At 48.2% G+C, this 25,516-nt stretch overlaps 1 protein-coding gene across 3 annotated transcripts; it reads right to left on the bottom strand.

Annotated features, from left to right (window-relative positions):
- Nucleotides 1–856: 856 nt before the first annotated feature.
- kdm5a (lysine (K)-specific demethylase 5A) lies at nt 857–25,516 on the bottom strand. Of its 3 annotated transcripts, none has more exons than XM_047023067.1 (29): nt 23,978–25,516; nt 22,959–23,036; nt 22,231–22,353; nt 21,061–21,231; nt 18,181–18,393; nt 17,971–18,040; nt 17,573–17,661; nt 16,207–16,374; nt 15,749–15,868; nt 14,747–14,905; nt 14,360–14,541; nt 14,117–14,279; nt 12,179–12,298; nt 11,116–11,310; nt 10,849–11,030; nt 10,642–10,766; nt 10,274–10,424; nt 10,077–10,191; nt 9,579–9,755; nt 9,316–9,494; nt 9,092–9,230; nt 8,822–9,001; nt 7,853–8,398; nt 7,306–7,464; nt 6,796–6,924; nt 6,419–6,566; nt 6,106–6,317; nt 5,525–6,007; nt 857–1,873 (listed from the first exon to the last, which is right to left on the bottom strand). In XM_047023067.1, the coding sequence occupies exons 1-29, from the start codon at nt 24,122–24,124 to the stop codon at nt 1,631–1,633; spliced, it is 5,166 nt and encodes a 1,721-aa protein (XP_046879023.1). In that variant the 5' UTR covers nt 24,125–25,516; the 3' UTR covers nt 857–1,630. The 3 variants fall into 3 exon arrangements, with proteins under 3 accessions (XP_046879023.1, XP_046879022.1, XP_046879021.1); XM_047023066.1 differs by having other exon boundaries at nt 6,097–6,317; nt 16,207–16,365; nt 23,978–25,515; XM_047023065.1 differs by having other exon boundaries at nt 6,097–6,317; nt 23,978–25,514.

Consider the following 25,516-nt stretch of genomic DNA (forward strand, 5'->3'; position numbering starts at 1 on the left):
GATTTCATTTGGCCAAAACTGTAACTTAGAAAACTCAAGAGACGGGGGTTAACTCTCTCATTTTCGGTCACTTCATTCCACTGGTTTTGTGGCCTCAGAAAAGTCTGTCCCTTTAACATGGTGGCTGGATGGAGCCCAGCCTGGTGGATCTATCAGCAGATAAAATGTTCCACTAAAAACACACACAAACCAGAACATCCCAAACCCAATCCCCTCCGCAGGTCATAGGAAATAAGAATGACAATCTGTCAAATATTATTATAGATCATCTGAGTTAGTGAGGCTGGAGGGACGAGGGAGGGGAGAGGTCAGGATTGTCAGCAGCAGCAGTTGGCTAAGACCAGTCTTGTCCAGTCCACCACCAGCTCCCCTGCACGACAGCTTCACACCTGGTGCCTGACACGAAAACAGCTTCATTTAGGAGTTGGGGAGAGTGGTTTAACCTTTCTTGATCTGCTCTGTCACTGAGCTTCACCCAAAACACACCTTCCCCATCCTCAGCACAGGCTTGCAGTGTTCATGGAATAGTTCCCATCATGCACCAGGGTGAACCCAACACAGCTCTGATGGTGTGAGGTTGTGCGGAGGTCAGTGGTGGTTAATGAGTTACTCTGGCCATCCGGTCCATTTTTTACACTCAAGCACAGTTTCTTACACAATTCTGAGACTCTTTCTACTAAAGGAATTTGTATCAACAGGTAATCCCCACTCCAGCTGTGTGGCTGGACACATGCTGGATGTACACACCTGACACATGCTGGATGTGCACAACTGACACAGGCTGGACACGTTAATTGCACTCAAAGCCACAATAAACTTTACAACAGCATTGATAAAAACACACTCCCCCCCAAAATGTGACTAGGAACAGTTTATTAAAAGGTGAGATAACAAAAGAAACAGCCACATCCAAATCATTTAATTGCTTAAAACCTATTTACATTATAAATATATTTACTGAATACAACCACTGGTCTTACATCAGGAAGTGTTGCTGGTATTGGCTGAGGGGCAGAAGGGGGCGGGGCTGGAGGGGGCATAACTCTGGAGCGCTAGGTGGTCAAATGGGAGGACAGTGTTCAAAGGGTTAGGTTAAGGTGATTGTGTTTACGAAGGGTTGGTTTAAGGGTTAAGGTGACAGTCCTGCTACACAGCTTCTGAAACTGTCCCCAGACTTTTGGAGCTAGACTGCAGTTTGAAGACTGGTTACTATGGTGACACCCAGGACCCAAGTTGGTGGGGGTCAGGGTGGTTCTGGCGCAGGTGGAAGGACACACACACCTCCCTTTGACCCTCTACCCCAGCAGACACAAGGACAGAATCACACACTTAGCCCTAGGGGATACCTCAATACCTCCCCCTCCCTCCTCATCCCTCCATATCCCTGCCGATCTCCATAACCTGGAGCCTCCATCCCTGCAGGTGTCTATTCTAGAGCCTCAGGGTTTGTAAGGTTTACAAGGTGAGGACCAGTCCATTTCCTCCTCAGTCCTCTCTCTATTTTGTTAGGACTCCGTCCATCGCACCGGTCAATCAGTCAAAAAGGGAAGTATGTCAGTCAAGTCTGTTTTCCCAGGACACAGAGATTGACATTGTGTGTGTACTCTAGCCTCTGCCCACAGTGGAAGTGCTAGCTGGCGTCCTGAGTGCTGTGTTGCTGTCTCAGGGTGGCAGGGAGGGCAGTGCTGCACACAGGAACAGCCAACACTACACTCTCTTCTGCTACCAGCAAGGCTCCTCCCCTGGCCACGCCCGCCCTGCGGTTGCACACGCAGCAGATGTAGTCCTCCGTCTCTGCCATCTCACAGGTCACGCCCACACACACCTGGTGGAACCACTCGTCACAGCCGCCATCGCACTGAACCCAGTCCACCTGGGGAGAAACAGGTAGATCAGAGAGGTAGGGAGGTGAGAGACAGGTAGATCAGAGAGGTAGGGAGGTGAGAGACAGGTAGATCAGAGAGATAGGGAGGTGAGAGACAGGTAGATCAGAGAAATAGGGAGGTGAGAGACAGGTAGATCAGAGAGATAGGGAGGTGAGAGACAGGTAGATCAGAGAGACAGATGAGCAGCCACTCCTACAAGTAGTCACCCTAGTCTCAGAAGTGTAGAGACCTGGGGTCTCATTTATAAAACTTGCGTGGACACTTTCCACGCAAAGGTTGTGATTTATAAAATATAGGGCTGTCAAGCGATTAAAATATTTAACCGCGATTAATCGCATTATTTCAAACGATTAATCGTGATTAATACCAAAATTATTAAATCTATTTAATCTGTTAAAATGTTACCCCAATAAAATATTTTTGTAGTTGAAATAACATTAAAAGGGTGTACTTAACTTCAAATAGGCATAACTGGATGATAATGTCCATAACACAAGTTCAGATGGAACACAATTTAAATTGGGAGGGAGTTTTATTCACTCACTAACTATACAGCTGTATGATAAAAATCCAGAAAATTAAGACTTGTTATGGAATATAAAATACATTTGAGACATGTTGTCTCATAGCCTACTACGATATCCTGCTCCATAATATTCAAATATCACTCAAACATACTTCAGATACTTAAGCAACAACAGATTGACCTTAATATTGAACAATACAGTTTCTATTTTGTCGAACCCAGTCAGCTGCTTGCTTCTTTAGCGAGTGTTGTCCGCCATATATTACCGGAGCGAACGCTGCTGCTGCCACCGCTAATGCTGCTAACGCTGGTGCTAGCTGTGTGCTTTGCTTGCATGTGATAGTTTAGGCTGGAAGTACTCCGGTGATATCTAAACTGACAATCAGTACACACAACCTTAATTTTGTCAACCGAGCAGTCTTGCAACTTTTTGAAATGGAACTTCCTATCTAATAGCCCTCTCTCTATCATTCAGCTACCGTCGGCCGTCGAAGTCATGTGACAACAGGTGATTTCCAGGGTTAAAAAGAAACCTGCGTTAACGGCACCATTTTTTTTTTGTTGCGTTAAAGTGAAATTGCATTAATGAGTTAACTTTGACAGCCCTAATAAAAAACTAACTTGACGGGAGAGTGTGCGGTCCTCCACTCTGACCCTCCCGTAGGCCTACGCACATTTTGGGAACAGTTTGAATTGGCGACGCAGATGACCGTACTGTAGTCAGACTGCAGAAATTGAATGTGGGAAGAACATTACTCGTAATATTTATATATTTTGTTTTCCTCACACAAGTTTTTTAAATTAAATTCCATGATTATCATGAAGATTTTATCCAGCAGTATTATTTTAGCTTGTACTGAGTGATAATTGTTCCATAAGCACCTTACAATCAACTCATTTTAAATCAAAATTCAGCACTGTCTCTCCATCATATTGTCCACTATAGCAGAGTGCAGGAGGGGGAAATGCCAAACTGCATGGAATGCAGATAACATCACATATCCTACCTTTAAATAACTGCAGAATACAGTGTATAACTAAATATTTTTGTTTAATACTGTGCATATATCATCGCTACACTCCACGTCCTCGTTATCAATCCAGACTTGGGTTAGAGAAGTTGCCATGCGCTATGATTCACAGTAGAGAACAATCGCATGCCAGGGTCATGATGAGATACTAGATTAACATTCATGAGGTGCTTTGCATTGACTATTTATGGTAAAAAATGGGCATGTTCAGGGTGGGGTACAATGCTGATTCACATACGCACACTTGTGGGTAATCTGTGATTTATAAAGGGAACATTGCGTACAGGTGTGCGTACACACGGTTTTATAAATCAGACTTTTTGTGTGCGTACACTATTTTAGGCTTTTAGGTGTACGTACACTTTTAGTAAGAATCCTAGACACAGTTTTATAAATGAAAAGTACGCACAAAACGGGGCTGGAAATGTGTGTGCGCCACTTTCCACGCAAAGGTTGTGATTTATAAAAAAAACTTGACGGGAGAATGTGCGGTCGTCCGCACAAACTCTGACCCTCCCGTAGGCCTACACACATTTTGGTGACAGTTGGAATTGGCGACGCCGATGACCGTACTGTAGTCAGACTGCAGAAAGTAAATGTGGGAAGAACGATCACTCTTAATAGTTATATATTTTGTTTTGTGTTATTTGCGTTTGTACTGAGTGATAATTGTTCCATAAATACCTTGTACAATCCAACTCAAATGTTAAATCTAAATTCAGCTCTGTGTCTCACCATCATATTGTCCACTACCAGAGTGCAGAACGGGAGATGCCACGACTGCATGGAATACAGGAGAACATCACATATCCTACCTTTAGATGCAAAAACTTAATATATTTCTATAATACTGTGCATATCAACATATGTCAAAAAACTGGAAATACAGCCGTTAAGCTCCCATGCAATTGCTACACTACGTCCACGTTATCAGTCCAAACTTTAATACTGTTCATAACAAAACCGGCATGAAGAAACGTGTGTTTACGGATACGCTTTTGTTTTCAAATTGTTACCTCGCATTGCTTTTTTATTTATTGATGATCCCGTTGCTGTGGCCACCAAATAGGTTTAATGTGTTTTTTCGCTCCTCCACCTCGCCTATGTATTTTAATGTCAGTGTCTGAGAAGTTGCGCCTTTTCGTTCTTTTCCTTCCTGACGCCATGATTGAACGTAACGTAAACGTAAGAAAAATCGCATTCCAGGCCATTAATATAATGGATTAGCATTCATGGAGTGCTTTGGATTGGCCATTTATCGTTAAGGATGGGCGTGTTTAGGGCAGGGTAAAATGCTCATTCATGTACGCACACTTGTTGATAAACTGTGATTTATAAAGGGAACATTGCTTACAGGTGTGCGTACGCACGGTTTTATAAATCCGATTTTTTGGGGGCGTACGCCATTTTAGGCTTTTGGGCGTACCTACACTTTTAGTAAGTATCCTCACACAGTTTTATAAATGAGAGCCAAGGTGGTGTAGAGACCAGGTGGTGTAGAGACCAGGTGTGTGGTACAGGCTTCCAGGGCCTCCTCTGTCTGACAACAACAGCATTAAGCAGGGTTAACCTCTCTCCTGTTAATACGTGATTAGTAACTCTCCTTAAGGTGTTCCAGTGGTGATCACCTGCTTACTCTCTATACTCCAGGATGCTTACGAAACATGCTTCCTCCACAGTCCATGATTAACTTCAGCTTGGAACCTTCCCATCCCCTCCTCCACCTGCTCCCAGTGGGCCCTAGTCAACCCCCTGCACCACTCTGGACACACTTGACTTCTGTTAATCACTTGTTGTTAAAATAAAAACAAAGTAAATATATATATTTTTTAAGATTAAATAATATTTTGTAAAAAAGAAAATCTGTAAAAAAAAACAAACAATTAAAACTGTTAATAGGGTGTTGTGTGAAAAAATCGGATAAAATGTTTAGGCCGTATCACCCAGCCCTAGTAGTCATAGTAATATATTATGGTGGTCATGGTGATATACATTAGTGATCAGTGATACTGGTAGTGATATTGTATATATTGGTCATCATGGTGATATGCACTGGTAGTCATGGTGATCTAGGAGCTTACCTTATCCTTGCAAGGCCTCTGGCAGTTCTTTGCTGCACACACAGCGTTCTCATCGTTGGAGTCCTCGGCCCCCGACCAGTCGTACTTGGAGGGGATGTCTAGAACCTTCCTCTCCTTCCTCTTCTCCAGACCCTCCCTCAGGGCCTCTGCCTTCAGCACCGCCCTCTCCTTCCTCTTCCTCTCTTTCTCCTCCTTGGCCAGGCGCTTGGCCAGCTGCTTCACCTCCCGGGACTTCTCCAGGTTCAGCTTCTTCTTCTTGGGTTTAGCTCCCAGCTCCAGACCAACGCGCTTCAGGTCCCTGCTCTTGGGCCGGCCCACGTCGCTCCCGCTGGCCCCGCCCCCGCTGGCCCCGCCCCCGCTGGCCCCGCTCCCCGTCACAGCCAGCATCATGTGTTGCTCCGCCCGCTCCAGCTTCCTCCTCCTCTTCTTCTCTGACTCCTTCATCCTCATCTTCACAGTCTTCTCCATCAGGGAGTCCTCGGGCTGGGGAGAGAGGACAGATTCATCCAACAGTTTATCCATCATACTTCATCCAACATGTTGGCAGTGAGGGTATTAGCAGAGGCTCCAACCTCCATGACCTGCAGGAAGCGGTCCTCTGAAGGGGGGTGTGTGGCCTGCAGGATCCTCCAGATGTGCTGCGTTTCGTCCAGGGACACCTCCAGCAAGTCCCCCAGCAGCATCAGCTGCTCCAGCTGGGCCTTGGCTGCAGAGGACAGCTCCAGCACTGGGGGCTCCAGGCTGCGGGGCACCAGGGGGGTCTTCCTGGGCTGCTTCCTTGGGGGGCCCATGTCTGGCGGGCACGAGATGGAGAGAGACAAGTTACAGGTAGAGGGTAGGGTCTTAATCTGGGAGCAGGGTTAGCAGACAGACAGGCAGAGGACAGGGCCTTACTCTGGGAGCAGGACTTGGATGCAGAGGAGTAGGCATGTTCAGCACAGAAGGAGTGTGTGGCAGCAGCCCACATGTGGCTGACCACCTCCTCCGACTTCACAGGGATCTCCTCGTCACAGAACAGGTAGGGCTTCCCCTCTCCAGGGTCCTGGAACACACACACCCATCAGACACTTCTTTTTAAGTTGGGTTTTTGTATCGTACCTTGCTATGGTAACCTTGCTGTCATATCTAGGCTGCTATGGTTCCCTTGCTGTTGTATCTAGGCTGCCATGGTTACCTTGGCGTCATATCTAGGCTGTCATGGTTACCTTGGGGTGGTATCTATGCTGCCATGGTTACCTTTTCCTATTGTATCTAAGCTGACATATAGTTACCTTGGCGTGGTATCCATAGGTCTCTCTGATGTCCTCGTCTGAGTCTGTCTCCTCGTCGTCGTAGTCCGCTGGCTGCTGAGGGGACGGGGCTCTGCTGAACCCAGCCTGCTGGAACGTCTGGAGGTGGCCCTGGACACACACACGGGGCGCGTCAAGGTCAAGGCTAGGGGGTCAGGCCTAGGGTCAGGGCTAGGGGGTCAGGGCTAGGGGGTCAGGCCTAGGGTCAGGGCTAGGGGGTCAGGCCTAGGGGGTCAGGGCTAGGGGGTCAGTGCTAGGGGGTCAGGCCTAAGGTCAGGGCTAGGGGGTCAGGCCTAAGGTCAGGGCTAGGCGGTCAGGCCTAAGGTCAGGGCTAGGGGGTCAGGCCCAGGGTCAGGGCTAGGGGGTCAGGGCTAGGGGGTCAGGCCTAGGGGGTCAGGCCTAGGGGGTCAGGCCTAGGGGGTCAGGGCTAGGGGGTCAGGGCTAGGGGGTCAGGGCTAGGGGGTCAGGCCTAGGGGGTCAGGGCTAGGGTACCTGCAGGTCAGGGTTGGCAGCTGCCTTCTGCAGCTCAGCAGTGATGATCTTCTCAGTCTTCTCCCTGGCAGCCTGCTCCACCATGCGCTGGGACAGGACTGACAGCTTGGCCAGTGCCGACGACAGCTCGTCTGTAGCCAGGGCCTGGCGGGCGCGGTCCTGGGGGAAGGGGGGGGGGGGGGGGGGGGGAGGAGGGGGCATCAGTCTGCACCCGACACACTACAGTGTTTCCCATACAGAAATGTATTCACTTTTTCATCTTTTTTTTTTTCTTCTTCTGTTTATTAACATGGCAAAAAAAACATTTAATTGTAGAGCTGCGCGCAACGCTTTGATTCGCTCAGCCCCTTCTCTCTCTCACTACAACAAATCCATCTCTCTCTCTCACTCTCTCACACTACAGACTCATCTGTGAACATCCCTCCTATCTCAGGGCCTTTTCCGATAATCGGCAGGAGAATCAATCCAGAGTTTACGAACGGTTACCAGTGTTTCCGCTATGTTCTATACACACACACTCGCGCGCGCACACACACACACACAGTACCTGCCAGCCCATGGCTCTCTCCGTGAGGCACTGCAGGGCCTCTCCCTCCGGCAGGCGGACCGGCAGCTTCTGCAGGGACACCAGCAGGGAGAGGATGGTCTCCAGGCGGGGCCGGCGCGAGCGCTGGCACAGGGGGCACAGGAACCTGGAGTCCTTGCTGCTCTGCCAGCCCTGCTTCTTCTGGGCGCCCGTCTTGGGCAGCGGCACGCAGGCACCGTGGAACCAGTCCTTGCAGAGTTCACACTGCAGCATGAAGCCCCCGGCCGTGCGGCGGCACAGGCAGAACCTCACCTCCTCAATGCGCTCGGCCAGGGCCATCTTGGCCAGGTTGGCGGAGCGCAGAGCGTGAATGGCGTGGGCCTCCTGCTGCTCCTGGGCCCTGAAGGCTGCCACCACAGAGGCCTGGTCTGGGGCCGGCTCCTCCATGCTGTCGTCCTGCTGGCTCTCCAGCGCCGCACTGCCATCCTTCTCCTGCAGCTCCTTTACACGCCGACGCTTGTTCTTGCTGTTGCCATAGACCCCAATGTCCACACGAGGGCTCAGGACCTAGGGGGGAGGAAAGGGGGAGAGATTTGGGTGAGAACCTTTGTTTGGACCATCCAGGTGAGCAGCAGGATGAGTGTGTTCTAACCTGCAGCAGGATGAGTGTGTTCTAACCTGCAGCAGGATGTGTGTGTTCTAACCTGCAGCAGGGTGTGTGTGTTCTAACCTGCAGCAGGATGTGTGTGTTCTAACCTGCAGCAGGATGAGTGTGTTCTAACCTGCAGCAGGATGAGTGTGTTCTAACCTGCAGCAGGATGAGTGTGTTCTAACCTGCAGCAGGATGAGTGTGTTCTAACCTGCAGCAGGATGAGTGTGTTCTAACCTGCAGCAGGATGAGTGTGTTCTAACCTGCAGCAGGATGTGTGTGTTCTAACCTGCAGCAGGGTGTGTGTGTTCTAAGCTGCAGCAGGATGTGTGTGTTCTAACCTGCAGCAGGGTGTGTGTGGAGTTCTTCTTGAGGAAGGTGCGAGCGGTCCTCTCCCTCCATGCCCGGGCTGAGGACACCTGGCTCTCCAGCTGCACCAGGGCATCCAGACGGACCGGGAGACTCCGCCCCCGAGACACCAGACCCTCCAGCTGCTCCAGGTAACCATAGCTGCTGCCACTCTACTCACACACAGTAGGAATGATATACTGCAGAGGTGTGTGTGTGTGTGTGTGTGTGTGTGGGGGGGGGGGGGGGGTTAGAGGTGCTACCTGTATGGCCTCAACCTTGCCAGCCCAGTCCCGGGCCTTGAGCAGGGCTGCCCTCAGAGCCAGCACGTTGGGCAGGTAAGCCGGGATGTTTCTAGCCTCCACCACGATGCTCTCCAGGGTCGCCATGCTGTGCCGGGGCCTGGGGGTACAGGTGTGTGTTACTCTATGTGTGTGTGCGTCTATGTATAGTGTGTGTGTATATCTATGATGTGTGTGTGTCTCACCTGGCCTGCAGGCATGCACGGGCCTTGTCCTCCCATCTCTCAGACACCGTGAGCAGCTCCTGCAGGTCGGCCATGGCCTTCTCCAGCGCTGGGTGCGGAGGCAGCCCAACCCCCGAGTCTATCAGACGCTTCATCATCTCCAGGGTCACACGCTGGGGGTCTGCCAGGGTCACACGCACCTGGGGCAGGGGGCAGTGTTACACCCCGGGTACAGCTCACTGGGTGGACAGAAACATACTTCATACATGCAGACACACACACACCTCGTCCAGCCAACGAGCCTGCTGCAGGTCTTGTTTGAGGCGGGGGAGCTGGGGCAGGTCCAGGTCCAGACTGCTGCCCAGGTCCAGCAGAGCCTGCAGCGTGACCGAGTCTGGCAGCGGCTCGTTCAGTGCCAGCTGGGACCGCTCCCGGAAGTCCTCCACCCTCTCCAGCAGCTCCTGGGAGGCACAGATCATCACTCAGTATGCACTGACCCTGCAATGCTAGTATGCACTGACCCTGCAATGCTAGTATGCACTGACCCTGCAATGCTAGTATGCACTGACCCTGCAGGGCTAGTATGCACTGACCCTGCAGGGCTAGTATGCACTGACCCTACAGGGCCAGTATGCAAGTCTTTGCAAGGACATTACGTAATCCATAATTCCTCCTAATATTCATGGATTTCGGGCTGGGCAATCATGGCCTAGTGTTGGAAAGTTAGAAATAAGTCTTTTCCACTGGCAATCGTGGATTTGTGAGTTAGGGGTCAGGGTTACCTTGACCTGCTGAGTCTGGTTTATGACGCAGGGCAGGCGGTCCAGCTGGTCTACGAAGCCCTTCAGCTCCTCCACTGTCAGCCTTGAGCGACCCCTGCTGGCCTGGCCCCCACAGCTACACACACACAGATATACTGAGACAGAGAAAGAGTGTGTGTGTGTGTCTTTCTGAGTGTTTGTGTGTCTTTCTGAGTTACCTGTGTCGGTGCTTGTGGCTGAGCAGCAACTGTGCTACAGAGGAGCAGGTCTCTGCATCCTTCACTGTGTCCCTAAGGTGACGCAGCACGCTGTTATCTGGATACCTGCGTTCCTCTGCATCCTCCAGCAGCACCCGCAGCTCCATCAGGTCTGGAGACAATGAACCCTCGGCATGAACCCACGGCATGAACCCTCGGCATGAACCCTCGGCATGAACCCTCGGCATGAACCCTCGGCATGAACCCTCGGCATGAACCCTCGGCATGAACCCTCGGCATGAACCCTCGGCATGAACCCTCAGCTGTTTCAGTGAGGGGAGATGGGAGGAGTGGGGGGAGGAGTGAGGAGGGAGGGAGGGGAACCCTACCTCTCTTATTTCGGGTATCTGCGGCCAGCGCCTCGCTCACACGCCTGGACCAGGAGTCATAGGACTGGGCCCTGGACCCCACCCCTAACACCATGGTGGGAAGGTCCTCCAGGGCATACCTGTACCTGCACACACACACACAACACGATCAAATCTGCATGATTTCTGGAGGCCCACAGCTCAGAGCATTTGGGATGAGAAGACTACCTGAGACACTTGCGGTCCATGCTGCAGTCACACAGCTGGGCGGCGTGGTGTAGACACGCCAGGCGCTCAGCACTGCAGGAGCACGTCACAGCAGACAGGAAGCAGGTGGTCTTACACCTCACACACTGCCGCTCATCATCAGGAAGCAGCTCAAACACCTCCTGCTCCGAAGACACCACCCCCTGGAAGAGAGGAGGAAGAGTCCACTAAATGACGCTTTCATCTACACAGCTCAACATGAATACCAGGCCAGCCGTCATCCCTCACCATCTGTGTGAGGGCGAGCCGCAGCCTGCTCTCCTCCTCCATGGTGCGGCTGAGCTCTGAGAACACAGCAGCCGCCAGCTCCACGTCCAGGCGCTCTGGCTCAGACGCCATCTTGCAGAGCAGCTCGTCATGGGAGAACACACAGTAGCGCTGCAGTCGCCGGTAGTGGGACACACACTGACGCCCCATTGGGAGCTGGGCACACACACACACAGTATGAACACACACACACAGCATTTACACACACAGCAAGCTAATAATAATACTACTAATAAAAGTATTATCATGCAGTGTTTCCGCTTTGTTTAATTTTCCGTGGTGCCCCGCCACGGTTACATTTCTGCCGCCACGGTAACAGAAATAGGGCTATACAAAAATGTTGGCAGTCTATCAGCAGTGATTTTTAGAAAGCATATCGGAGAATAGCACGGTCATAAGCTTCACAGCGCAGTTGAGATTGCGTGTGTGCGACCTTGAGAACTGTAGAGCTAAGTCGTATCACTTATGTTGTCAGTTAATTTAAGCCTGTTTTTGTATTAGTCTATAGTTCTTGCTCATTTAAATTAAGTTAACTGGTGATTTTCGTTGTTTGTAGGCTATTCTTCCCCTGCTAGCGAAATTGCACATGTCAATTCGATTGCTGCCCTGACTCACGTTTGTATTTTAGGTGCATTATTATGCTGAAGTAGTTAGTTAATAAATAGTGTGTATACTGTTGTTATTAGTTACAGAATGCTTAGCCTATCAAGATCAAATGAAGCAGACAGTGTACATGCTTCCCAGTGCCCCCTTAATCGATAGGCTAGGCTACTGACCATAAGAAGTTATTACGTCAATTATTAATTGGCAGCATTTATGCCATTAAGAACATACTTTATGACTGTAAGGTGTCATTGAGTAGCCTAACTTGATTTATTTAGGAGAAATAGGACAACAATATGTGCAATATTAAATGGGGGGGGGTGGTTTCGGACAGACCTGCCGCCACTGCTAAAAGAAATCCTAGAGGAAACACTGTAACGGTAATAATCATATACATTTTAATACTAGGAATGTTGCATACCCAGTCAGCAGTGCAGAAGTTGACAGCTTCAGCAAAGTTATATCCCTGGTTGAAGCCGCTGTGGTAGGCTCTGGGGAACGTGACCACAAACTCCCCAGCACACTGGTTAGTCCTGAACACCTGTTCACAGACACACACAGGTTAGTCCTAAACACCTGTTCACAGACACACACAGGTTAGTCCTGAACATCTGTTCACACAAACACACAGGTTCGTCCTGAACACCTGTTCACACACACACAGGTTAGTCTCGAACACACACACACACACACACACAGATTATACACACATACATATATAGTGACGAGCATAGTAATGAGTACAGTGGCGAGTATAGTGATGAGTGTAGGTAGTGATGAGTATGCCGAGTATTGAGTATGGTGGTGAGTATAGTGATAGAGTACAGGGTTGAGTACAGAGCAATGAGTAGAGAATGCAGTGCTGAGTATACAGTTTAGTGTTGTGTGTAGAGCAGGGATGGAAATTAGCACCCGGCACCAGACAAATGCGGGTGATTTTGTGTTGTGGCGGTTAAACTCGCTTCACCTACCGGCCACCGTGGCGGGTAAATTAAAATATTACACGGCTGTTCTTAATGCTGTAGCCCCACTCACTTGAATGGGGCTTCCCAACATTCTGCGGTCAATTATTTTTTGATAACAGACCGTTGCTATGCATAACTGACCGTTGCTATGCATAACTGACCGCTGTCAAGAGAAGTGGCCTTTTGCCTCAGATTCACGTCTTACGTAGCACTCCGCAACTTTTCAACCCCAGCGTACTCCGTTGCTTAGCGATGTCAGCTAATTTGAAGCCCAAAGAATGTTCAACGTCTATGAAGTTCAACGTCTTTGGTGAACTATTTCTCTGCTGATCAACACTACGAATGGTAACATATACATTTTAAAAAGACACACTGTGTTCAGTAATTTTTTGGGCAAGTAGCCGTGTAATAAGCGGGATAATGTTTAGAACGCCATTGTCATTATTGGCAAAATAAGCCCCTTCAGAGCAAAGCTACACCCATCCGCTTTGGGTGCTGTTCGCCCTGTATTGGAAGAAGAATGCTCAGGAAAGCACCTCTGAAACTTACTGGGGGTGGGGAGGATGGGTGGAGGAATGTAAGTTTGTTGTTTAATCTGAATTCTTAATGAAATGTATTTCAGTTTGTGGTTTGTGTAAGAGAGAAAGAGATAGTGTGAGTGTTTCATTGAGACTTGAGATTAAATATACTGCTAAAGTATTGTAGATCTTGTAGTATTAATTTTCACATGCAGTTACACATTGTCGGTTAAAAACAAGAAAGTGTCTGGTAAAAACATTGAGTGGCCGGTAGATTTTGAAATCCACCAGCCACAGTGGCCGGTAGATTTTGAAATCCACCAGCCACAGTGGCCGGTGGACAATTTTTTTTATTTCCATCCCTGGTGTAGAGTATAGTATGAGTGTAGAGTATAGTATGAGTATAGAGTATAGTATGAGCATAGTATGAGCATAGAGTATAGTACGAGTATAGCATGAGTATCGTATAGAGTATAGAGTATAGTATGAGTATAGAGTATAGTATGAGCATAGTATGAGCATAGAGTATAGTGCGAGTATAGCATGAGTATCGTATAGAGTATAGTATGAGTATAGAGTATAGTACGAGTATAGTACGAGTATAGAGTATAGCACGAGTGTAGAGTATAGCACGAGTGTAGAGTATAGTACGAGTGTAGAGTATAGTACGAGTGTAGAGTATAGTATGAGTATTGAGTATAGTACGAGTGTAGAGTATAGTATGAGTGTAGAGTATAGTATGAGTATTGAGTATAGTACGAGTATAGTACGAGTGTAGAGTATAGTATGAGTGTAGAGTATAGTACGAGTGTAAAGTATAGTATGAGTATTGAGTATAGTACGAGTATAGAGTATAGTATAAATGTGGGGCCGTACGGGGACTCCGTGCTGCATGAGCACGTTGGGGTTCATGATGGTGACCAGCTGGTGCAGCAGGTCTGGCTGGGAGTCAAACAGCTCTGGAGCCAGCTTCTTCATCACTGCCTCCAGCTGCTCCGCCGCCTGTGCTGGCACGCCATACCACGTCTTGGGCTCCCCCCTGCACAGGGAGGTCAGCGTTAGGATGTGTAAGTGTAGGTGTGTGTGGGTGTGTTTGTGTGTGTGGGTGTGTGTGTGTACCAGTGCAGGAAGTTGATGGAGTAGCTCCAGTGGTCCTCTATGTGCCAGCAGAAGGAGGAGAAGCACATGCCCACATACAACCAGGGAACCTTCATCCCAGAGATGTCTACGTTGATATGGGTCAGGACAGACTGCTCCAGTACTGGCATGTTGTTCAGGTTCCAACCAGAGTTAGCATACTCCTGGAGAGGGGGAGGGAGGAGGGGTGGAGGAGGGAGAAGGTGGAGATGGAAAAGGGTGGAGGGGATGACATACACTGCCAGCTACTGTCACGGTCAGTCCTGTGTGTGATAGTAAACATGTTGTTTGTGTGTGTACATGTATATGTTTCAGTATGTGTGTGTATATACAGTATATGAGTGTGTGCAGTTTGTGCGTGTGTGTCACCTCTTCGTCTCCAAGCAGCCTCCTCCTGCCGTCTCGTACTGGGAAGCCGCTGCCCACATCCTTGGAGCTGATATCAGCTCCGTACTCAACAATCACGTCCTCCTCGATAGAGCTCACCACACGCCAGAACTCCTTCTCCACCAACTCTGTGGGCACCATCTGAGGGCAGAGGTTAGGCAGTGCTTTACCATTTTGGTGCTCATTCAAGAACATGTTGTGCATTTGAAAGCTAAATCCATAAATCTGGTAAACATTTTTATCAAACACATCGGTCACATGGGTGATGAAAAAAGTCACACCTACACATATGCTTAAAGAGACAGTTTATCGTAGTTCACATATGGTGGAAACACAAAATTGATTAGAGCATACAGTATACCAAAAAAACATCTAATGGTAAACTATGCACCCTGAGTTCTGACATTTTATTTTTCTAGGCTCAAAAAGAACAGTTCTGATGCCCTTTCATATTGGAATGATTCTGGGCTGTGACCCTATAACCCTTGGCCCAGTGATCCTCAGGCAGGTGCCTCCTTGCAGCCTGTTAGAAAGTCTGATTTGACCTGGAATGTTCCAATCATGAGCCAAGTAGGATATTTTAAATAGAACAAAATCCAACAGTGCCACCAGTGAGAAAACTAACTTTGTTAGCAGTCATACCATGTGTCCGCAAAATGACTTGCTGTTGGACGCAGGCAGCCAAGACTGCTTCCAGTGCGTGTGACTGAGTGTGCACACAAACCGCAGGGGGACAGAGGGGGTGACTGACTGGGAGTGACAGATGCTTTGCTAAAGAGACGTTAGCGATATTTTATGTAATGAGAAGTGTACTCATAATTCCGGTTCATTTTGAAACTTTATGAAACTATGGTAAGACAAATTAGACTATGGCGGGCGCCACAGTCTAGCCAATGAATGGGAAACACTAACTTGGGTCGGGGACGTCCCCCCCTTGGGTCGGCCCTGCGTGTGGAAGATGCTGACAGACACTGAGACACATACGTGCACGGGCATGTTGAAGTAATCAGACTTGAAGTGGTCGGCCATCTCTCCGAAGCCCTGAAGGCTGTACTCCCGGACCGCCTGCTCAAACCCGAACGCCTCGCGAGGCTTGCTGCACTCCTGCACAACACAACACATTTATACAGGATATATACACACAGACACACAGTGTATACCAGCACCACAGTGTATACCAGCACCACAGTGTATCCCAGCACTACAGTGTATCCCAGCACCACAGTGCATACCAGCACCACAGTGTATCCCAGCACCACAGTGCATACCAGCACCACAGTGTATCCCAGCACCACAGTGTATACCAGCACCACAGCGCATACCAGCACCACAGTGTATCCCAGCACCACAGTGTATACCAGCACCACAGTGCATACCAGCACCACAGTGTATACCAGCACCACAGTGTATACCAGCACCACAGTGCTGCGATCGCCTCATACCTCGGCCACACACTTGGGGCAGCGCCAGTCCCCCCGGGGCACGTCCTGCAGGGGGGGAATCAGGCAGAAGGTGTGGTAGCTGTCGTCACAGCCGTCACACAGCAGCAGACGCTCCTCCTCGTCTCCACGGCCGCAGCTCAGACACATGTACAGGTCCACCTGGGGGACCAGCAGCAGCACAGGGACAGGTAAGCACACAAGTAAGCCTGCTATCACACAGGTAAGCCTGGCATGGGCGGATCTACAGGGGGGCAAGGGGGGGCAGCTGCCCCCCCCCCACTCCACCAAAAGTGAACAATTAAATGTTTTATTTTAAACGTGTTCTTAGCCCCCTGCCCCTCGTCTCTGCATCAAACGTGCAGAGCGGTGTTCACACAGTCTGGCTCGCACACAGCCAGCCTGCTGCGGTGCGTTGGCACTGCAGCCCGGCAAAGACTGGAGCCACTGAGCTGCCCCCGAACCTCTGAAGGTGAAGTCAGCTTCCCCAGGAGAAGTTTAAACATGTTTAACCTAAAGTTACATTGGTAGCCTAATGAATGTAACGTATGCTATAGACGATTCAGCATCAGCAAAAACAGCGAGTCTATTACGTTAGCCAAAAGTCAAATCGTTTCATTTGTAAGAGCACTCTGTCCTTTGAGTAGTATTGATTTTAGTAAAGACAAGAACAACTTAATATATAATATAAACTCTTGTTTGTATCCATAACGTTTACTGATGGTCGCTGTTTTGCCAACCTTATGTTACAACACACAATAATATAGTGCCAGTTTCTCACGTTTGTGAAATGTTAGCTGCAAAGTATAACAACTGTCGCCTTAAGCTTTCCTAAAAAAGATGGGTGATCATGGGTCATTTGTGGACTGTAATGATACGTTTTTAATTAGCCTATAATAAGTAAACCTTCTTGATTATTGTCTGCTGTTTTATACTTACAGTCTACTGCATCTTGGACACAAATATTGTACTTTGAATTTTCATTTTGCTTTTTATACTCTGACTTTTTAAAAGATGCAGTTTTGTCTCGTTTGAACATTGGGCTCAGGCCCATAGTGCCCGCTCATAAATTGGACCAGCAGATCGCCTGCTTTCTCTGTTTTTTTCACACACCGAATAAAACGTTATGTGTTAAGTTTGTTAACTACTATGTGACTGATAAGTAGGCCTAAGCTAATAAACACAGGTTAGCCTGCTAGCACACAGGTAACCATGCTAGCATACACCTAAGGCTGCTAGCACACAGGTAACCATGCTAGCATACACCTAAGGCTGCTAGCATACACCTAAGGCTGCTAGCACACAGATAAGCCTGCTAGCACACAGATAAGAGGTGCAGTGTTGACCCCACCCCCAGCTCAGTACTCACAAAGTTCACCTCCAGACTCTGCTTGCGAGGCTGCATCTTGATGGCGAAGGCCTTCAGGTGCCTCTGTCTCTTGTTGAAGGCATCGTCTCCTGACACAACAAAGCTTTACTTTGCTACTATGAAAATGTTTTCATCAAAACAGTCTAGTGTGTATTTCAGTGTCAGGATGCAGTGTGTCAGGCGCTGCATGCAGATCTCCCTCCCTTCGGGAGTTAGGGTGAGGGTCAGGGTGAGAGTCAGGGTGAGGGGTCAGGGTGAGGGGTCAGGGTGAGGGTCAGGGTGAGGGTCAGGGTGAGGGTCAGGGTGAGGGTCAGGGTGAGGGGTCAGGGTGAGGGGTCAGGGTGAGGGGTCAGGGTGAGGGTCAGGGGTCAGGGTGAGGGTCAGGGTCAGGAGTGTACCTGCAGGAAGGAGCTCCACCACTTTGTGTCTGGAGAACGACTGCAGGGTTTTGGGCTCCTTGTTTTCCCTCTGAGGAACCAGAGCAGCACACACACACAGAGATCCAGAGATAAACACAGAGAGATACACACACAGATACAGAGATACACAGAGAGAGAGAGAGAGATACACACACATACAGAGATATGCGAGCGCGCGCACACACAAACCTCAGACTTCAGCCTCCGAGACCTCCGCTCGGGGTGGGGGTCAGGGTGGGGGTCGGGGTGGGGGTCAGGGTGGGGGTGGTCCTTGTTCAAAGTCTGGTCACTCAGTCTCTCCGTCTCATCCTCATCTTCATCCTCATCTTCCTCCTCCTCTTCTTCCACCCTCTCGTTTAGCTCCTCCCCCTCCTCCCCCTCCTCGTACAGCCGCTGGATGCCCTGGACAGGATCAAACACAGAGATCACTCACCCTAACTGTGAGAGACAGCTGTGTTTTGGCCAGTGAGTGAACTCAGATTTCCTGTTACCCGTGTGTAATCTTGGGGAGCCCAAGGTTGCAGACATACTTTGTTTAGTGTGGTCATCTTACATCGTCATTGTGTTTAGTGTGGTCATCTTCCATCGTCATTGTGTTTAGTATGGTCATCTTACATCGTCATTGTGTTTAGTGTGGTCATCTTACATCGTCATTGTGTTTAGTATGGTCATCTTACATCGTCATTGTGTTTAGTATGGTCATCTTACATCGTCATTGTGTTTAGTATGGTCATCTTACATCGTCATTGTGTTTAGTATGGTCATCTTATATCGTCATTCTGTTTAGTGTGGTCATCTTACATCGTCATTGTGTTTAGTATGGTCATCTTACATCGTCATTGTGTTGAACGCTGAATCCAAAAGATTCCCCCAGATTTGAAAGACAGAGGTGCCTTTACAAACATGTTTCTTTCCATCTCACCACCATCACATTTCACAAGCGCTCACCACCATCACTGATGCGCGCCATCTTCACCACCATCACGTTGGAGATGAGAGAATAAGTATTGTTGTTAGTTTCCCCTCTCCTCTCCAGAACTGAATGTACAGCATGCATGTAGTCAGCGGTGCGCCATGGCATCCGGTTCATGTGTGTATTAACCCACAGTGGGCGTACCACACAGTTTGATGACATAGGGTTAGGGTTAGGGTTGTACCACACAGTTTGATGACATAGGGTTAGGGTTAGGGTTGTACCACACAGTTTGATGACATAGGGTTAGGGTTAGGGTTGTACCACACAGTTTGATGACATAGGGTTAGGGTTAGGGTTGTACCACACAGTTTGATGACATAGGGTTAGGGTTAGGGTTGTACCACACAGTTTGATGACATAGGGTTAGGGTTAGGGTTGTACCACACAGTTTGATGACATAGGGTTAGGGTTAGGGTTGTACCACACAGTTTGATGACATAGGGTTAGGGTTAGGGTTGTACCACACAGTTTGATGACATAGGGTTAGGGTTAGGGTTGTACCACACAGTTTGATGACATAGGGTTAGGGTTAGGGTTGTACCACACAGTTTGATGACATAGGGTTAGGGTTAGGGTTGTACCACACAGTTTGATGACATAGGGTTAGGGTTAGGGTTGTACCACACAGTTTGATGACATAGGGTTAGGGTTAGGGTTGTACCACACAGTTTGATGACATAGGGTTAGGGTTAGGGTTGTACCACACAGTTTGATGACATAGGGTTAGGGTTAGGGTTGTACCACACAGTTTGATGACATAGGGTTAGGGTTAGGGTTGTACCACACAGTTTGATGACATAGGGTTAGGGTTAGGGTTGTACCACACAGTTTGATGACATAGGGTTAGGGTTAGGGTTGTACCACACAGTTTGATGACATAGGGTTAGGGTTAGGGTTGTACCACACAGTTTGATGACATAGGGTTAGGGTTAGGGTTACCAAACAGTTTGATGACATACCAATGCCTCCCTGGTGTCTGTAAGTGCGAGTGTGTCTCTGAGTATATGCACTAATATGTGTTGGTGAGTGTGTGTGAGTGAGTGAGTATGAGTGAGTATCAGGGATGGAAATTAACATTTTTGTCCACCGGCCACTGTGGCTGGTGGATTTCAAAATCTACCAACCACTCAATGTTTTTACCAGACACTTTCTTGTTTTTAACCGACAATGTGTAACTGCATGTGAAAATTTATACTACAAGATCTACAATACTTTAGCAGTATATTTAATCTCAAGTCTCAATGAAACACTCACACTATCTCTTTCTCTCTTACACAAACCACAAACTGAAATACATTTCATTAAGAATTCAGATTAAACAACAAACTTACATTCCTCCACCCATCCTCCCCACTCCCAGTACAATTTACTCCTGCTCATCAGAAATAGATTCTGAAATTTCAGAGGTGCTTTCCTGAGCATTCTTCTTCCAAGACAGGGCGAACAGCACCCAAAGCAGATGGGTGTAGCTTTGCTCTGAAGGGGCTTATTTTGCCAATAATGACAATGGCGTTCTCAACATTATCCCGCTTATTACACGGCTACTTGCCAAAAAAATAAATGAACACAGTGTGTCTTTTTACAATTTATATGTTACCATTCGTAGTGTTGATCAGCAAAGAAATAGTTCACCAAAGACGTTGAACTTCATAGACGTTGAACATTCTTTGGGCTTCAAATTAGCTGATGTCGCTAAGCAACGGAGTCAATGGGGTTGAAAAGTTACCAGACTACTTGTGGAGTGCTACGTAAGACGTGAATCCGAGGCAAAAAGGCCACTTTTCTTGACAGCGGTCAGTTATGCATAGCAACGGTCTGTTATCAAAAAATAATTGACCGCAGAACGTTGGGAAGCACCATTCAAGTGAGTGGGGCTACAGCATTAGGAACAGCTGTGTAATAATTTAATTTACACGCCACGGTGGCCGGTAGCTGAAGCAAGTTTATCCGCCACAACACAAAATCACCCGCATTTCGCTGGTGGCGGGTGCTAATTTCCATCCCTGGTGTGTATGAGTGTGTGAGTGGATGAGTGTGTGTGTGTGGATGAGTGTGTGTATGAGTGTGTGTGAGAGTGAGTGTGCTCCACTCACGGTGAGCGTGGCCCCAGACTGGAACAGCTCGTATGGGTAGAGCAGCCTCTCGTAGTGGGAGCGCAGCAGAGAGCCACAGCCCTTCCCTGGAGGCAGGCCCATCCTGCAAGCAACCGCCGCCCAGCACTTCTGCTTACACACCGCCTCGAACCCCCCCTCCGCCTGCACCACCTGCAACACACAGCTAGGGTTAGGGCAGGGCTGAGCTGAGCTGGTCTGGGTTATGGCAGGGCTGAGCTGAGCTGGTCTGGGTTAGGGCAGGGCAGGGCTGAGCTGAGCTGGTCTGGGTTATGGCAGGGCTGAGCTGAGCTGAGCTGAGCTGGTCTGGGTTGGGTTAGGGCAGGGCTGAGCTGAGCTGGTCTGGGTTATGGCAGGGCTCAGCTGAGCTGGTCTGGGTTAGGGCAGGGCTGAGCTGAGCTGGTCTGGGTTAGGGCAGGGCTGAGCTGAGCTGGTCTGGGTTAGGGCAGGGCTGAGCTGAGCTGGTCTGGGTTAGGGCAGGGCTGAGCTGGTCTGGGTTAGGGCAGGGCTGAGCTGGTCTGGGTTAGGGCAGGGCTGAGCTGAGCTGGTCTGGTCTGGGTTAGGGCAGGGCTGAGCTGCGCTGAGCTGGTCTGGGTTAGGGCAGGGCTGAGCTGGTCTGGGTTAGGGCAGGGCTGAGCTGAGCTGGTCTGGGTTAGGGCAGGGCTGAGCTGAGTATTATTCTGTTATTCTGTAGCTAATAATAACAATATACCCACTATTTATTAACTAACTACTTTAGCATAATAATGCACCTAAAACACAAACGTGAGCAAGGGCAGCAATCGAATCGACATGTGTAATTTCGCTAGCAGGGTAAGAATAGCCTACAAACAACGAAAATCACCAGTTAACTTAATTTAAATGAGCAAGAATTATCGACTAATACAATAACAGCCTTAAATTAACTGACGGCCGCGTAAGAGCGTAACACGGCCAACATAAGTTAAACGACTTAGCTCTACAGTTCTCAATGACGCACACACGCAACCTGCGCTGTGAAGCGCGTGTCCGTGCTATCCTCCGATACGCTTTCTAACAATCACTGCTGATAGACGGCCTAAAATGTTGTACAGCCCTATTTCTGATACCGTGGCTAAAGAAATTTGGCCCGCCACGGAAAAATCTACATGGAGGAAACACTGGGCTATTTACCTTGCTAAGCTGATACAGATCCAGAATCTTCCTCTCCACATGAGGGACACGGAGCCTGGATCCCTGCAGCTCCCAGAACTTAGCAATCTGGTCCAGGAAGTTGAGCTTGACTCTGGTGAGAGCCTGGAGGGTTAGGGGAGACAGAAGACAAACCATCACTATTATTATTCATTTAGACGCTTGTGAGTGTGTGTGAGCGTGAGTAAGTGATGATTTGGGACTAGATGAGGGTTCACAGATAAATCAGGATGGGGACAGTATGAACACACTTCAGGTTCTCAGGGATGCTCACCAGGCTCCGACCAGCCTACCTCCAGGTGATACACCAGCCTACCTCCTGGTGATACACCAGCCTACCTCCAGGTGATACACCAGCCTACCTCCAGGTGATACACCAGCCTACCTCCAGGTGATACACCAGCCTACCTCCAGGTGATACACCAGCCTACCTCCAGGTGATACACCAGCCTACCTCCTGGTGATACTCCAGCCTACCTCCTGGTGATACACCAGCCTACCTCCAGGTGATACACCAGCCTAGCTCCTGGTGATACACCAGCCTACCTCCAGGTGATACACCAGCCTACCTCCAGGTGATACACCAGCCTACCTCCTGGTGATACACCAGCCTACCTCCTGGTGATACACCAGCCTACCTCCTGGTGATACACCAGCCTACCTCCAGGTGATACACCAGCCTGCCTCCTGCTGCTCTGGTAGCCTCTTACCTCCAGCTCGTTGAGCCTCTGAACTCGAGGAGTGAAGCGGAAGTTTCGTATGTCGCAGGCAAAGGGAGGCTGCCAGTCCTGAAGGGAGAGCAGGAAGGAGGGAGAGCAGGAGGGAGGGAGAGCAGGAGGGAGGAAGAGCAGGTGAGTAACTGAGCTCCAACATCATCCACACCACACACTGTGGTAACAACTATAGCAAGAATAATAATAATGTTTTCAATTAGAAGATGCTTTGATCAGAATCAACATACAGGTGGGGGCTTGAAACTGCGATCTCTTGATCTGCAATTAAATTTTCTACCACTTATCTATGCTTTATCAACTAGACCTAAATCCATCCCATAATTGTTCTATGTGGTGTCTAGGCAATGCACCATTACTCTGCACAAACCCCGGTCAAACTATTAAAAGATAAACAAAGGCTGCTTGTTGGATTTAATTGTTTTAATTTGAATCTACAAAGCATTAACAAACACCTAGAAAGTTATTCAATAATTTACTTTTACATGCATACCCATGTTTGCAACACAGGCCTTAACCCCTACTGTGGAATGAGTCTTATATTCTAGGTAGTTAGGTTTTGACATCTTGACTGAAGACATATGCAAGTGTTATTATCCATTGTCGCACTTCAACATGGACCACGAAGAAACATCAAGTTTAATACTCAATAATTATGTAGCAGTCGTTACAACATAGTCCCTATCGCGGTTCTGCTAGGAAATATCAGCAAGGCCAAAAAGAAAACAATAACAAAAGACTCTCCGTTGGTAATGTGGACCTAAAGCAGACGTTATATTATTTTCTATCATTTAAAGCAACCAACTAATTAAATATCAAATTAGATTTTTAGATTCGAATTTGGTCGTGTTTGACCTCCACAAGTGAAAACACAAAGCCGCACGTAAATTTCACGTAGGCCTAAAATCCCATGAATACACGAGAGGTAGGCAGGTCATGGAGACGTGTAATAAATGTATGAATTGATAAACGTTTCAAAAATACTAGTAAATGGTTACCTCTGGGGGTCTAATTTTGCAGATGCCAGTTTTCTCAGCAATTGGACGAATCTTGTTTATATATCCCAAAGGATCCGAAAAATCCTCCCAACTCGGCTCAAAAACTGGGCATTCAGGAGGTGGTACGAATTCAGCAAACCCTGACATGATGAGTCTCAGTTCAACAGTCCAGTTCACTTACAAAGAGAAGAAACTTACTGCCGTAATTTCTGTATGACATGGAAATATTGCTATTTAGCGTCTCGAGAAAAAAATAAACATAGTATTATAGCACTAGCACTATACTAAAAGGAAACAGCGGGCCAGGCCGACGGAGGCAGCCCCCAACACTCCCATGTACAGTAACGTCAAGAGGCTGATGGGCTACCTGGGACGCAGGGCTATTTCAGTCAAAAGCGCCATCATTCCCAGCGAAATTGGGACACAACTGGTGACATAATTATTCCAAGGAAACTTGACACGAAATCCTTTGTTACTGTTATTCAACGAACGAACTAATCATCCAGCGTAAATGTAAGGGTACTTTTGAAGTTTCCGTTGCAACATCAATTAGCTAGGTGCCAAGTAGCTCCTAGCCGATGTAGCTATTCCCACTGGTGCGTTCTTCAAAGAGCAGAGCATTTCTGTCAATTTTGAAGTGGCCCTCTTGCGTCAAGTTATCTGATAGATGTGTATGTTCCCGAAATTCTGCAGTCAAAATGTATTCTTATTCTCGTCCATTATGAAAAACGCAAGATGATGACGTCTCACAACAACTGGGTATAAAGCTAACGTGCTAAGTGTTAGCAAAGTCGGTCGCTAGCACACAATATTGATAGAACCTTGTCCGAACAGTCCATTCATTGAGGAACCTTATAGATCGCTAGCCTAGGTTAGCTACTATAGTTTCACGAATCAGGCTTGAACTAATTCAAAAAGTCGCATCTCCAATTCCACTGGCTGTGTACCAACAAGATAGACGACCCAAATGTATCGCCGTCCTTCCGCGTTTAGTTCCTCGATGCTACACTCCCGACAGCTGCCGACCGTGTGCTCGTTAGCTAGTTAGTCAAGATGTCTAAAGCTAACTGACGTTAGCTAGCATATAGCCACTTTATCACTTGCTAAGTAGCCTACTGACTGTTGTGTAGTTAGAACTAGCTAGACCAGCATGACCTCTCCACTCACTGTGTTGGTTTCGAAAGCGCAACTGGTACAACTTGTTCCAACATTTATGACTTGACTAGATAGCTATAATGTTCAAAGTAACAACTGTAATATATATGTATGAGCGTATATTCTCGCTGGCCAAAAATTTAGAACTTTATTTAAATGTCACGAGAGTTATTGTTTTTGCAGGAACCGCTTTACACCCATTGAATTATGTACATCGTCGGTCTTTCCGCCATTTGAACTATTAAAAAAGTAGAGCCAGATTAGGATTGCAAGATTACTATCTATTCATTGCTACGAATCTTAAACTGAGTAGGACCTAACTGCAATTTAACGCAACAATATTTTAATATGTATGATAATCACTAGAATACCACAATGGCAGCA

The sequence above is a fragment of the Hypomesus transpacificus genome, chromosome 7 (assembly GCF_021917145.1).
Source record: "Hypomesus transpacificus isolate Combined female chromosome 7, fHypTra1, whole genome shotgun sequence".
NCBI lineage: Eukaryota > Metazoa > Chordata > Actinopteri > Osmeriformes > Osmeridae > Hypomesus > Hypomesus transpacificus.